The 14721-nt window shown below is 32.5% G+C and overlaps 1 protein-coding gene across 4 annotated transcripts in view; it reads left to right on the top strand.

Moving 5' to 3' along the window:
• Positions 1 to 14195, top strand: part of Dsp1 (Dorsal switch protein 1) — a 67509-nt gene extending 53314 nt beyond the window's left edge. For all 4 annotated transcript variants that reach the window (XM_075302597.1, XM_075302596.1, XM_075302595.1 and 1 more), the window contains 3 exons: positions 9298 to 9461; positions 9580 to 9754; positions 13875 to 14195. In XM_075302597.1, coding sequence (XP_075158712.1) covers positions 9298 to 9461; positions 9580 to 9754; positions 13875 to 14096 — 561 coding nt within the window. In that variant the 3' untranslated portion in view covers positions 14097 to 14195. The remainder of the gene's footprint in view (positions 1 to 9297; positions 9462 to 9579; positions 9755 to 13874) is intronic.
• The last annotated feature ends 526 nt before the right edge of the window (positions 14196 to 14721 follow it).

The following is a 14721-nucleotide window of genomic DNA, read 5'->3' as shown; positions in this document are numbered from 1 at the left end:
CATTGGTATAATTCGTGCAGAAAATACAACAAAACCAACTAAGGGAAATACCAAAAGAATGATGGAATAACAAAATGTAAGAGAAGAGATAGTGAGTTTCAGAAGGCCAGGAGAATATAGTGGAATAACCCCATTTAAATAGTGCAAATACCCCATTTGATATATATTTATAAGAGTTACGATTTATCCTTACAATTACGATCGATTGAAAATGTCTATACTTTACACATAGCACTTTGTATTAAATTTATATGATTCTAAGTTAAAAATGAATTAGTTTATAAATTATAAAATTTTTAGATAAGAAGCCTCAGTTTTTGTGATCACTTTTGTAATGCTTCCTTGCGAGCATTTTTTGATATGGATTTAATTCTAGGAACCCTATCTATGGGGACTATTCAATGGACCTGTTAGGGCTTATATTTAATGTTTAAAAACGAAATCTTCTATAAAACCTTCTTTAAACCCATCACAATATTTTACTGACAAACTGCCAGAGTAAGTCATCGTGATTCATTATAGCCTGTATGGTCCTTTGGTCTTCTGGCTTACACTACCAGCCAACAGATTTTACTTATTTTTCTTCAGTGTTTTGAATACTTCAGACGTGATTAAATAAATTATTTTGCCTGATGTCCATGTCGTTGTCCGACCATAGAATCAAAAGGACCATGTGTTTTAGGGCAAGTAGGGGGGGGGGGGGAGTAAAGTAATAAGGGTTGCACAATTGCCAAGGGTAGAGCAAATATATGAGATGGGTAGTGGATGGGATAGTTGTGTTATGTATGTATGTGGCATTTCTACAGTTCGTGGATGGCGATGGGTGGTGTAGTAAAGTTCATTGAAGCTTACACAAGCAATTTATTCCAGATGCTGAGCTCTGTAATGTCATTTTGGGATCAAGTAAAAGCAATTATAGAGTTGCCAGATCAAATTATTGCAGAATCCCTAACGGTGCATAATATTACAATTGAATTAGTTAGACCTTATATTCAACAAAAGAATGCATAAATTTGTTGCTTGTAAGACACTAATATCATTTTAGGTTTTGCAATTAATTTCAGCGATCATCTCTTTATTCAACAAAACTGTCCTGTCAAATGATTTTGTCATCGTTTTCACTAGTTTGTGACACGGTTTTGGTGAATCGGCTCATTTTCTTTAAATGTATAGAGGGTTAGGTTCCAGTAAACTTTAATTTAGGCTCACATTGTGTCGAAAAAATCAGCTTCGAAAAAGTACTTTTTAAAGCCAAAACGTACTTTCTTAATTTTGGTGGATTCAGATGTATTTATTACCATTCTATTTTAAATTCTCTGCATAGAAAATCTTCCTCCAAAGGCTTTTTAGACGTCCGAAAATAATTCATTATGTATGATTTGAGAGAAGTTCCAATTATCTGCAAAGATAAATTGATTTCGACAGACGTTCATATTTTAATAAATGAACTTAATGAAAGTTGAAAAAGGGTACTGAATGTGTCGCGGGGGTACCACTGTACTTTTTATACTCAAATAGTATAAAAAAAAGTACAAAAGTGTCAACTTTATCAAGTGGTGTATTTATACCCTTCACCACTACTGTGGTACAGGGTATAATAAGTTCGTGCATTTGTATGTAACGCCAAGAAATAGTGGTCATAGTATATCTTTTAGTATACCGATCGGCTTAGAATTAAATTCTGAGTCGATTTAGCGATGTCCGTCTGTCTGTATATGTAATTTTGTGCACAAAGTACAGCTCGCAATTTAAGTCCGATCGTCCTCAAATTTGGCATAGGGCCGTTTCTTGGGACAGAGACAATCGCTATTGGTTTTGGAAAGAATCGGTTCAGATTTAGATATAGCTGCCATATATATTTATCCCCGATTTGGTCATAGTTAGCGTGTTTCACAACCGATTTTCTTGAAATACCGTACATCCAAATATTTTATGAATCTCGAAAATCTTGCAAAATATCGCCAAATCGGTTCAGATTTAGATATAGCTCCCATATATATCTTACGTCCGATTTAGACTCATGACCACAGAGGCCAAAGTTTACTACCGATCTTCGTGAAATTTTGCACAGAGGGTAGAATTGACATTCTACCAATGCTTGGTAAATTTGATTGAAATTGGTTCAAATTTAGATATATCTCCCATATATATCATTCGTCCGATTTAAACTTATATGGCCACAAAAGCCAGAGTTTTGCCGTGATTTGTTTCAAATTTTGTACAAGGGGTACGTTTAATAGTATCGTTAAGTGTGTCAAATTTTGTTAAAATCGGTTCAGATTTAGATATATCTCACATATATATCTTTCGCCCGATTTGGACTTATATGGTTTCAAAAGCCAGAGTTTTGCCCTGACTTACTTCAAATTTTGCACAAGCGGTACTTTTAACGATACAATTGTATGTGTCAAATATGGTTAAAATCGATTCAGATTTAGATGTAGCTCCCATATATATCTTTCGTCCGATTTGAACTTATAAGGCCTCAAAATCCAGGGTTTTGCCGTGATTTGCTTCAAATTTCGCACAAGGAGTACGTTTAGTAGTATCGGTAATTGTGCCAAATTTGGTTGAAATCGGTTTAGATTTAGATATGGCTCCCATATATATATATATATATATATATATATATATATATACATATATATATATATATATATATATATATATATATATTCCTTCCGATTTGCACTCATATGACCAGGGGGGCCAAAGTTATACTCCCATTTACATGAAATTCCGCATAGATAGCAGAATTATTATTCTAACTATACATGTAAAATTTAGTCAAAATCGGTTCAGTTTATATATAGCTCCCATATGTATAGCAGAGTTGGGGAAATATGGTAGACTGTTACACATTTTAGACCCATTTTCAATGGAAGTTTCCTACAATTAACTGGATAGCGTTAGCCGATTTAAATTTTAATTCTAGAGATTTTGTAGAAGTAAAAAATTGTCTCCTTTATATAGTTTCCAGCAAATGTGAAGTAGTTGAGATGGTAACACAAATTTTGGCCTACATAGGGGTGAAGGGTATAATACAGTCGGCCCGCCCGACTTTAGACTTTACTTGTTTTGTTTTATTTTTTGTTTTTGTATTTGATTTTTTTTCTTTGATTTTTGTTTATTATATTTTTTTTAAAGAAACCATTAAACGAATTCTTCACATAAATTAATACAATGAATGATATTCAAAATTTTTTTTAAAGATATATATTACACTTAAACTAATAGAACTATTTCTTCCAATAAAAAACTACTCCTAAAACTGGCCGGTATAAAACCGCAATGTTAATCTAAGTGATTAATAACATATATTTTTTTGTTTTTTTTTATTATTGTTTTTTTTTTATTTATTTTTTATTTATTTATTTTTTTTGTTTATTAATTTTTTTTTTGTTTTGTTGGTTTTGTTTTAAGTTTTTTTTTTTATAAATTGTAAACATAAAAAATAATCAGTTTCTTGAGCAAAAGTTGAAATAGTTATAAAACAAAAATAGCGAAAGTGAGCTAGTATACAAAATCACCATAATGTTGGATAAGTTTCTTTTTATATGTGTTGTTTGAGAGTGAAAAGACTCGCAGGAGGTTAGGGAGCATATTGAATTGCCTGGCTACTCTAACTAAAAAAGATCCACACAACGGATACAGCTCTGGGCAAAACCAATTGATTAACACGTACCGAATGGCAAAAATTGAACGATTCATAAAGGAACAACGATAAACGATTCCTGTAGATCTTATAAAACATAAGTAAGGTGCTAACTTTAATGAAATTATCAAATGAACAACCCAGGAATTGTTTCACAAGTCGAGAGACATAGTCAAATCTATTGCATGAATATATATATCGAGTAATATTACCAGCCGTTGTACCGGCATATACTTCAATACAGTATAGGAAATTGGGCATTATTAGGGCGTGTACCAACCGCTTCTTAATAAATTGCGGTAATAAAAAATCTGTATTATATAGTTGACGCAATCCTAAAATCGTTCGGGACAGCGCAGAATTGATGTGTATGTATATCGAACAATAACCTGTCATCGATGATCACTCCCAAAAATTTCATGGTGTGAACAAAGTTAATCTCGTTACCATTGTATAACAAGCGCAAATTTGACTCATTGTTTGGGGAAAACATCATAGCCTTTGTCTTTGCAGAATTGGCACTAAGACAATTCACGGACATTCACGAACTCAAAGAATAATAATATCCTCTGGTATTTAAAAAAATATCAGAAAAACTTTGCCAGATTTAACTTGCGATATTGCCCTTATTGCCGCCTTTACCCTACCTTATTAAGTCCATCACAAAGTAATATTTTACAACATATGTTTAACTTTCAAAAATACAGCTTAGTCGGTTCAGATTAAGATATGGGTGATTCCAACGGAGCGGGTGTGACATTGTTACTGACTATCTTCTTTATTTTGGTATATTTAATTTATAACAACAATTCATAATGAGTGATTTAAGTAGATATATTTAATTGTAGTCAACTGACATACAAGGAAATTTAATAATATTTTTAGTAAAAAAGATATGGCTCGTATATCACCGTATCGGGTGTGACCTTAAGTTTTCCTTAAATCTTGAACAGTAGCTTTCTGTATTGATTACTGTAAACTTTTTGTATGGTCCGTTAACAAAACATTTTTTTCATGGATTATGGATAGTATACTGCTTATTATAAGCTTTATTCCAAATCATTTCGATTATTATTTAGTTTGATATAAATATATTAATACGTAACGGGTGTGACATGCCAATGTAACGGGTGTGACACAGTCTCAATCTAGATGTGTAATAAGTAAAACCAGACAATGCAGATGGCTTTTTCAAAAAAAAATATTTATTTTTATTCACAAAATCATATTCATACTTCAGTGTTATTGAAGAAACTTCGAATAAAAGAATAAGAAAATAAAAATTTCATTGACAAAAATATGTTTTTAAAACTAAAAAAAAATGTCCTTTCTCATAGACATGTTTATATCAGACTTATTTTTTCATTTTCTCCAAAGAATTGATTTCTAACTTTGAATACGCTGTGCGACCTGCTAGGATATTGTAAGCATCACTTTTTTCAAAATAATGCTTAGACCGAATATTTTTAATTTGTTGTAGAGCTTTCCACCTATTTTCTAAAATATTTTGATATTCTTTAATATCATTTTGAGAAACATAAAGTATATTTATTCCTTTTATTGCAGAACCAATCAAAAAATTGTAACAATCAATAGGTTGATTTAAAATAACTTTACGAGCCTTCACTGCAGTCCACATCGTTCTCTTAATGACTGCCCCTATGCCATGACTGGTAGGAAAAAACGACCACGATATTTCAACACCAAAGTCTTCCTTGGCAGTGCAAATGTTGAAAAGGTTATAGCGATTTTTGAATTGTGCGGCACATCCGTCAGAATATATTATAACTTTGGTAATATGTTTGTGTTTTTGTTTGAAGACCATTAAAATATTTCGCAGGAACACCCATACACAATATTTGCTGTGTGTGAGATCGTCACTTATAATACCGTAGGAATGACATTCAACTTCTTGTTCCGAATTTCTAGTCCATGCACAGGCAGTAAATATTGTAGCTTGATTGTGGCGCCAATGTGCGCTTTGTATTTCATCTTGGGCAATAATAGCAAAATTTTCTGCAAAATCTAACTGCAAGACGGCTTCGTTTTGGGAAAGCTTTGCTTTTGTCTCTTTAAAAAAGCGGCTTTGCTCGTTTTTAACAAAAACGTGAGTTTTGAATTTTAATAATTTTGAATTAAATACATTAAGTAGGCCTGCTACGATGTCTTTCTGGGTAGTTATTTGTAAGCGTCCTTCGGAACATTGCAACCACTGTTTCCAAGATATAGGCGTCAATGTATCGTATTTAAGAGGTATGATATCGTTTACTCTGTCACAATTGCAACATTGGTTTGTCATACAATGTTCACTCTTTACATCGCAACAGAGCACATCCAAAATTTCTTTTGATGATGAGGGAACAGAAGGAAAAATGCTATGCAAAGCTTCTGTTAAAAAATTTAAATTTGAGTGATATACACATAGACAAACATCATGTGGAATTTCGCTAACAATGCAAATGTTTTTTGGTCGGTATGAACAAAACTTAGACTTTCCGACTTTAACGTCCGGATTTTCTTGTCTAAACTGATTATAACACTATCTAAGACTCATTATTAAATATCGTTTTTGAATTTGAATCCGTTTTCCAGTTATGGGATCTTTTATGGATTTTTAATCTTTAATGCCGGGACTTTGACGACTTATATCATCTCGAATGAAAAACTGTTTTATATTTGATATCACCTCTTCAGAAATTGCGTTACTTTTTGTTTCGGTATTATGCAAAGCCTTTGATAATTCCGAAGGAAGTATTTCAGAAGCGATTTCGAATAAAACAGCTTTCTTTTTCGATGGGCTCTGCGGTAAGCTTTTTTTTACGTTAGTCACAGCTTTCTTCAGCGACCTTTTTGATTTATAAGATCCAATATGAGAATTCGAAGAGATTTTGCCCTCTTTTTTTCTCTGCACTTCTTCTGTCGCTCTCTATCTCTATTCCGTTTTTCTTCCAACGCGTCATTATCCATCACCTTTTTCTTGTTATCACGACGTTTCTTATCTCTTTCCCTTTCTTTTTCCAGATGTTTTTTTAATTTAGTTGGATCTTTTTTCAATTCAAACCGAAATTTTTGCATTCTATTTTTGAATTCCATATCTGAAATAATGATATAAATCAATTAAAAATTGACCACGATTTTTGTGTAACGGGTGTGACAGATCTTATAACGCAACTAATAGCTTAAATATTCAAATGATACTGAAACATTTTAATTAATTTTATACAGCTTAGCTCGGACCTAACTTGCACAAAATATATTATATATATACCTACATAAAATTTATAAAAAATAAACTTTTTATATATTTACTGTATCGGGTGTGACAAATGAGACCCTCCGTGTTACAGAGACGCTTATAGCCAATAAATATTTTCAAAAAGTTACGATTTTGCACTAAACAATACTTGAAAATATGTACTTTCATGTGGACAAAAGTCAAATACCATAAAAGGAAAAAATAGGTCGAAAAATAGTGTTGCCAATTTGCCAATAAATGTAGTGCAGCCAACAATTTCATGGTACTCCATGGAAATGTCTTCTTACGAAAAAAACTGTTCCTAAATTTTAACAACTCTTCATGGATATTTAAAATTAGATTGTTCGTGATATCCGTTATGGTATTTTTTTCGCTAAAATCTGTTATATATTTTTAAATGAGCTGGGGTCAGTTTACGTGGAATCACCTATATAGCTCCCATAAATATGTATTGCCCGATATGCACAAATATGGCGATATATCTCATTCATTGCCCAAAGTTATGAAGAATTTATCATCCAATCTTATCCTCCATGAACTCTCTTAAGTAACAAAAAAATCCACCAACTCAATTCAGATTTTTATTTAGCTCATATATATTCGAATGATATTACCAAAAGAAGACATTGGTATTTGATAGTATATTTTGAACTTTCGTCCTTACTTACTTGTTCAAATTAACCAAATTTTCTTTAGTCACGTGTTTTTTTTTTTGATATTATTAGATAAAAATCATATGTTTTGTATTCTAGTATCACTATGTATGTATAAGGTCGGATACTTGGCATTTAAACAAAATGGCAACCTTCTACTTTAAATACTGCAAGTAATTTGGAGGTAGCAAGATGACTGGTACATTTCCTATTGAGGGGTCCTTTTGGAGATTAAAAACTGCCCTGCTGTCATCTACGCTACATACATACATATATAGATACTTTAACTATGTAAAAAATATTTTAAGATTTATATAACACAACGTCATTATCATGTATTTATCAATATGTATATACGAAATCGTCCGTTTAGCAAGAAATTTTCTAAAATATATTACTGTATAACATGTTTCAACTTAAGGTAATTCCAAGAAAAATTTTCAAATTTTAAAAGGAGTTAAATTGTAATAAGCAAATCTTTTTGGAAATAAAAAATAACATGCGATTTTCCTATTTCTAAATATTTTAAGTGAAATTCCAAAGATTAACCTTCTGAAGATGAAAACGATGCGAACATGAATCACATCCATGGACTATGTTTATGTAAAATTCATGGTGAAGATTATTCGAATTATCATTAATTCTTCAGAAAATTAATGAAAATAAACAACAATATTTGTGATTTTTTTCTAATTTTTAAATATTCTGTGAACTGTGAAAAGGTTCATGTTCGCAACTTTCATGGACTATAAATAGCCCGTTTTTTACACTCGTCGTTAGGGCTATATTTTATTCTATTGATTTGCCTAGCAGGATTTCTTTTTGTTTACAAACTTAAGAAAATACACTCGCTGGGTCAAATGCAAAATAAAATGGATAGTACACAGAACAATATCACTAAAATAATTCAATTAAAATTGTAATAGCAATCAAGCATTTAAATGATTGAATTAATTGTTTAATCAAAACAGTCAATTTGTTGTTAAATAAGATAAAAATGAATAGCATCAATTAATTTGATGATTGAAATCAAATAAATATTTATTTCTGCATAAATGAGCCAAGTGTTTCATGTTAAGAGAAAGCTATTGTTTCATTTCATTTATTTGCTCGATTTTGTAATTTTTAAGTCATGGGACCGATAAATATAAATTTATATTAAAAAGAAATTATTTAGAAACAAAAAAAAATAAAAAATCAATTTTTTATGGATTAGCATCAACAACTATAAACTTTGCTGCATAAAAAAAAACGAAGAAAGAGGACACGTAATAATTCACAAAGAAGAAAATAATTATGTTGGATTAACAAAATGAAGAAGCAGCGATTTTTTTTCGATATGTAGTAGAAGAAACATTGAAAGTTTTTAAAGTTGAGTTAAAAGTCGAGTTACTGTGACCTCGGAAGATCCAACCATGTAGGGCAGAGCTCTGGGTATAACCATTTAATTTGCTCTAATTGAGTAACAGAAGGTTAAATTACTAACAAGAAAAGATAGAGTTATATGTACTTCGAAAATAGGTTAATAATGGAAGTGATAGGTTTGATTTCCTTTTCATCAGTCAAAAATTCCGGAAAAAATAAATTCTTTGCTGTTATTTCGTACATAAAATTGATAAGATATATAATAATATATACAATTAAATAGTTACTATTACAATTATAATTTATATAGATTGCAAGGATTTTTCATTCTTAATTAATTCCTCATATTTTTTTTTTGTTCTTTTTAGACAATGGTCGACAAGGAGAAAAAACGATTCCACGAAATGGCTGAAAAAGATAAGGCTCGTTATGAATTGGAAATGCAAAATTATGTGCCTCCCAAGGGTACAGTAGTTGGACGTGGCAAGAAGAGGAAACAAATTAAGGATCCCAATGCGCCGAAACGTTCATTGTGAGTTCGTAGATAACAATCTTAGATAAATACTACTTTTAATACTATTATCAAAACAACGATAGAGAACATTTTTTTGATGGTTTTCATTTGTTTTATAAAAAAAAATATTTTTTAGATCTGCCTTCTTCTGGTTTTGTAACGAGAAACGTAATGAAGTTAAAGCTCTAAATCCTGAATATGGTGTTGGAGATATTGCCAAAGAGCTTGGACGTAAATGGGCCGATGTCGAACCTGAAGTTAAACAAAAATATGAGTTAATGGCAGAAAAGGACAAGGCACGATATGAAAGAGTAAGTTTTAATTTTTCTCAATGAAATGATTTTTATTCGTAGTCACTCTCGCCATCGCGATTTAATATTCGTCGATTTGTATCGCTTGTTCGTATCTTTTGTATTCAATATAAAAATCGATTACAAATAGCTTATATTACTAGAAAACTATCAGCTTGATGTGCATAAAATGAATTTTGATTAGTTCTGTCACCTACACACAAGGATAGGAACACTTTATAAAACTATAAAAATGGCGAAGACACTGATATTCATGACTCATTTAAATTTCGTGAAGGAAACTATTTTAATCTGGGATTGTGCCAGTTGGCTGTTTTGAAAAGGGCATAACTGGAACCAAGAATATAGATTTTTTAACTCGTTACAGTTTTTGTTAGGATTTGCCACACATTGAAAGTTCAAAAGCATTCATCTTTAAACCATTTCCCCTCCTGTTTTACATTTTAATTTGATACATCTCTTGTTTCTTATGTTTTTTTTTTTTAATTATTTAGCATTAGTTAGGTTAGGTTAGGTGGCAATCCGATGTGTCAGGCTCACTTAGACTATTCAGTCCATTGTAATACCACATTGGTGCATTAGTCACTTTAACTCTTTTCAGTTTCCCTTCTTTCTTTATTTTTTTTTATCAACGACCATGGAATGATGATGGGTATAACACGTTTGCCATTCCGTTTATAACACATCGATTTCCGACTATATAAAGTGTATATTCTTCAGGGAGATCAGGGAGAATTTTAAGACGATATAACCATGTCGCCTATCTGTCTGTTGTAATCACGCTATAGCCTTCAATAATGGCGCTATCGTCCTGAAATTTGGCACAGGTTCGTCTTTTCTCTGCCAAGTTCGAAGATGGTCTATATCGGCCCAGGTGTTGATATAGCTCCCATATAAACCGATCCCCCCATTTGGGTCTTGAGAGCCTCTACAATGCAATTTGCATGCGATTTGCCTGAAATTTTAGCGATATTTTAGGTCCACAAAATTATGTGTATATGGTATATATCGCTCCACGTTTGGTATAGCTCCCATACAGCCCCGATTTGTCTGAAACTCAAAATTTAGACATATTTAAAGCCCACAAAGGGTTGTGGTGAATATAATGTGTATCGGCCCTCTTTTTGGTATAGCCCCCATATATACCGTTCTCTCTATTTGACTTCTTGAGCGTCTAGAGACACCAAATTTATCCGATTTGATTTAAAGTAAAAATTGTAAAGGTATTTTAGATCTCCAAAGGGTTGTGGTGAATATGATGAGTATCGGTCCACGTTTCGGTATAGCCCCCATATAGACCGATCTCCAGATTTAACCTCTTGGACTTCTAAACACCGCAAGTTTTAACAGATTTGACGGAAATTCAAAATCTAGACATATGTTAGGTCCGCAAAGAGGTGTGCTGAATATGGCGTATATCGGTTCATTTTTTTTACCCTCTTATAGACCGATCTCCCGATTTGACTTCTTGAGCGTTTAGAGACCCCAATTTTATATGATTTGGCTGAAATTTACAACGTAAAGGTATTTTATTTCCAAAAAGAGTTTTGGCGAATATGATGTGTATCGGCCCCGACAACGGTCGATAATTTGGTATTGCACCCATGTAGACCGATATCCCGTTTTGAATTCTTGGGCCTATATACACCACAATTTTTATACGATCGTCGCGAATTTGTAAATCTATCAACATATGGCCCATGGAGGCTCAGTTTGATTAAATAAATAAATCTATATAATGCAAATATAGGCCCCATTTAACTTCTTGAGGGGATAGAAGAAGGCGCACTGGTCACATCTAAATTGCGAGGAGTATATTCGGGAAGAAATACAAATTTCCCGAGTTTACTCCTCGTGCTCATTCGAGTAATGGGGGTAAACATTTTTTTATTTATTTATTTAAATTTTTGTAATCATCTAGAGAATTTAGATTTCAAGCGTTATTCTATCGGATTTTCGAGCACATTTTGGCGAGATATTTATGATTCCTTTAAAACTCAAACAAAACTAGTTCTTATAAATCCAGAATCTGATGTAGCCTTCATATGTAGAAACTCTAAAGGTAACTTTGGGAATATCACCATTTGTCATCAAATATACCTGAAATTCTATTTGATTCATTGTGTTGGGTATTTATGATTCGGCCGAGCCGAACTTAATCGGGTATGTTCTGGATTGCCTTTCAAATAGATTTCCCCTCAAAATTTTTTGGTTGTTTTTGGTTACCCGTGAAACAAGATTTTTCGAAATCGCTTGCCGAAAAATCAAAGTCTGCAAATCATTTGATTTGCAGTGGAAAATGTAAACATATAATCAAATGTGTGGCACAATTCTTTTATTTCTAAGTTTGGGGTAAAATGTTAAGGAAATACGAAGAAACTCATGTTCTGCAATCTAAAGAAAAACTACTGAATTTTAAGGAAACTTCGCAAAAGTGTATTTATGATTTATCGCTCGATATATATGTATTAGAAGTTTAGGAAAATTAGTCATTTTTAAAACTTTTCGACTAAGCAGTGGCGATTTTACATGGAAAATGTTGGTATTTTGACCATTTTTGTCGATATCAGAAAAACATATATATAGGAGCTATATCTAAATCTGAACCGATTTCAACCAAATTTGGCACGCATAGCTACAATGCTAATTTTACTCCCTGTGCAAAATTTCAGCTAAATCGGAGTTAAAAATTGGCCTCTGTGGTCATATGAGTGTAAATCGGGCGAAAGCTATATATGGGAGATATATCTAAATCTGAACCGATTTCAACCAAATTTAGCACGCATAGCTACAATCCTATTTCTACTCCCTGTGCAAAATTTCAACTAAATCGGAGTTAAAAATTGGCATCTGTGGTCATATGAGTGTAAATCGGGCGAAAGCTATATATGGGAGCTATATTTAAATCTGAACCGATTTCAACCAAATTTGGCATACATAGCTACAATGCTATTTGTACTCCCTGTGCAAAATTTCAACTAAATCGGAGCAAAAAAATTGGCCTCTGTGGTCATATGAGTGTAAATTGGCCGAAAGCTATATATGGGAGCTATATCTAAAACTGAACCGATTTCAACCAAATTTGGTACGCATAGCTACAATGCTAATTCTACTCCCTGTGCAAAATTTCAACTAAATCGGAGTTAAACGTTGGCCTCTGTGGTCATATGAGTGTAAATCGGCCGAAAGCTATATATGGGAGCTATATCTAAATCTGAACAGATTTCAACCAAATTTGGCACGCATAGCTACAATGCTAATTCTACTCCCTGTGCAAAATTTCAATTAAATCGGAGTAAAAGATTGGCCACTGTGGTCATATGAGTGTAAATCGGGTGAACAATATATATGGGAGCTATATCTAAATCTGAATCGCTTTCAATAAAATTTGGCACACTTGACTACACTACTAATTGTACTCCTATTGCAAAATTTCAACCAAATTGGGGTAAAACTCTTCTGGGACCGTATTAGTAGTCCATATCGGGCGAAAGATATATATGGGAGCTATATCTAAATCTAAACCGATTTCAATAAAATTTGGCACACTTGACTATAGTACTAATTGTTCTTCTTGTGCAAAATTTTAGGCAAATTAGGGTAAAACTCTGGCTTGTGGGGCCATATAAGTCCGTATCGGGCGAAATATATATATGGGAGCAATATCTAAATCTGAACCGATCCAAAATCAATAGGGTTCTATTCTGAGCCAAAACACATGCTTGTGCCAAATTTGAAGTCGATTGGACTAAAACTGCGAACTAGACTTTGATTACAAAAATGTGTTCACGGACAGACGGACATGGCTATATCGACACAGGAGCCCACCCTGAGTATTTTTGCCAAAGACACCATGTGTCTATCTCGTCTCCTTCTGGGTGTTGCAAACATATGCACTAACTTATAATACCCTGTTACACAGTGTGGTGCAGGGTATAAAAAGGCTATGAATCTTTTGGGAGGGACGTTCATTTAGAAGTAACTCTTTTTAAAATTGGCCACAAAATATTCTAAACCATAATTTTTGTTCAACTTTTTTTACTCTCACTTATTGTTTAAATTAATTTTTCTATTGTTTGCATTATTATTAATCGATGTTCATTAATTTTGTTTAATATAGGAAATGACGGAGTATAAGACAAGTGGGACAATTGCTATGTCTGCACCTTCCATGCAAGCCCAACAGCAAGCGGCGCAAAAAGCCGCATTACTAGCAGTGGCTGCGGCACAACAGGCCCAACAGCAACAACAACAACAGCAGCAGCAACAACAACAACAAGCCGTCCATCATGATGATCATGATGATGACGATGGAGAGGGTGATGATGATGAAAACCAGTAGATTTAGTAATTATAGTTTGCCCAAATGTTGCTTATGAAATATAATACCAACCAACAAAAAATAATAATATTCACATCCCCTATAGAATCACTACAAAAATTCCACCATTCTAAATACTAATTCAAAACAAAAAACAAACTCAATCAAACACCAATCCGCGATAAATTTTCTACATATATTTTTTATTTCCATTTTTTGTTCTCAAATCATACTAGAACTACCACATTTTCTCACACGTGTTTTTTTATATACAAGAAGAAGTATATCACACAAATGTTTTTAACAAACAACGAGAAAACCCCTTAATGCTGGAGATCTATGAGAGATGTATTGTGATAGAGAGTGTGTGTAAGTTGGAAGGTAATTTTTAAGTAATCATTAAAATATTGAAATTTTTTGCGAAAATATTTTTTACTACAGAAAAAAAAAAACAAAAATGTTTCACAAATCCAAAATCTTTACTACCTCTCTTCAGCATTATTGTCGTTTTGGCTCGGATGTTTGTTCACTCTTGTATAGCTCGATTTTTCCCAATATATCTTCTGACGAATTGACCATTTATGAAACATTTGCATAAAAAATATTCTCTACTGAGGAAATCAGTTTTTCTTTTTATACGCTTTAA

This window comes from Haematobia irritans, chromosome 3, assembly GCF_050003625.1.
Source record: "Haematobia irritans isolate KBUSLIRL chromosome 3, ASM5000362v1, whole genome shotgun sequence".
In the NCBI taxonomy this organism is placed as follows: Eukaryota; Metazoa; Arthropoda; class Insecta; order Diptera; family Muscidae; genus Haematobia; species Haematobia irritans.
The sequence above is the reverse complement of the archived record's forward strand: the minus strand, read 5'-3'. Positions and strand labels throughout refer to the sequence as shown.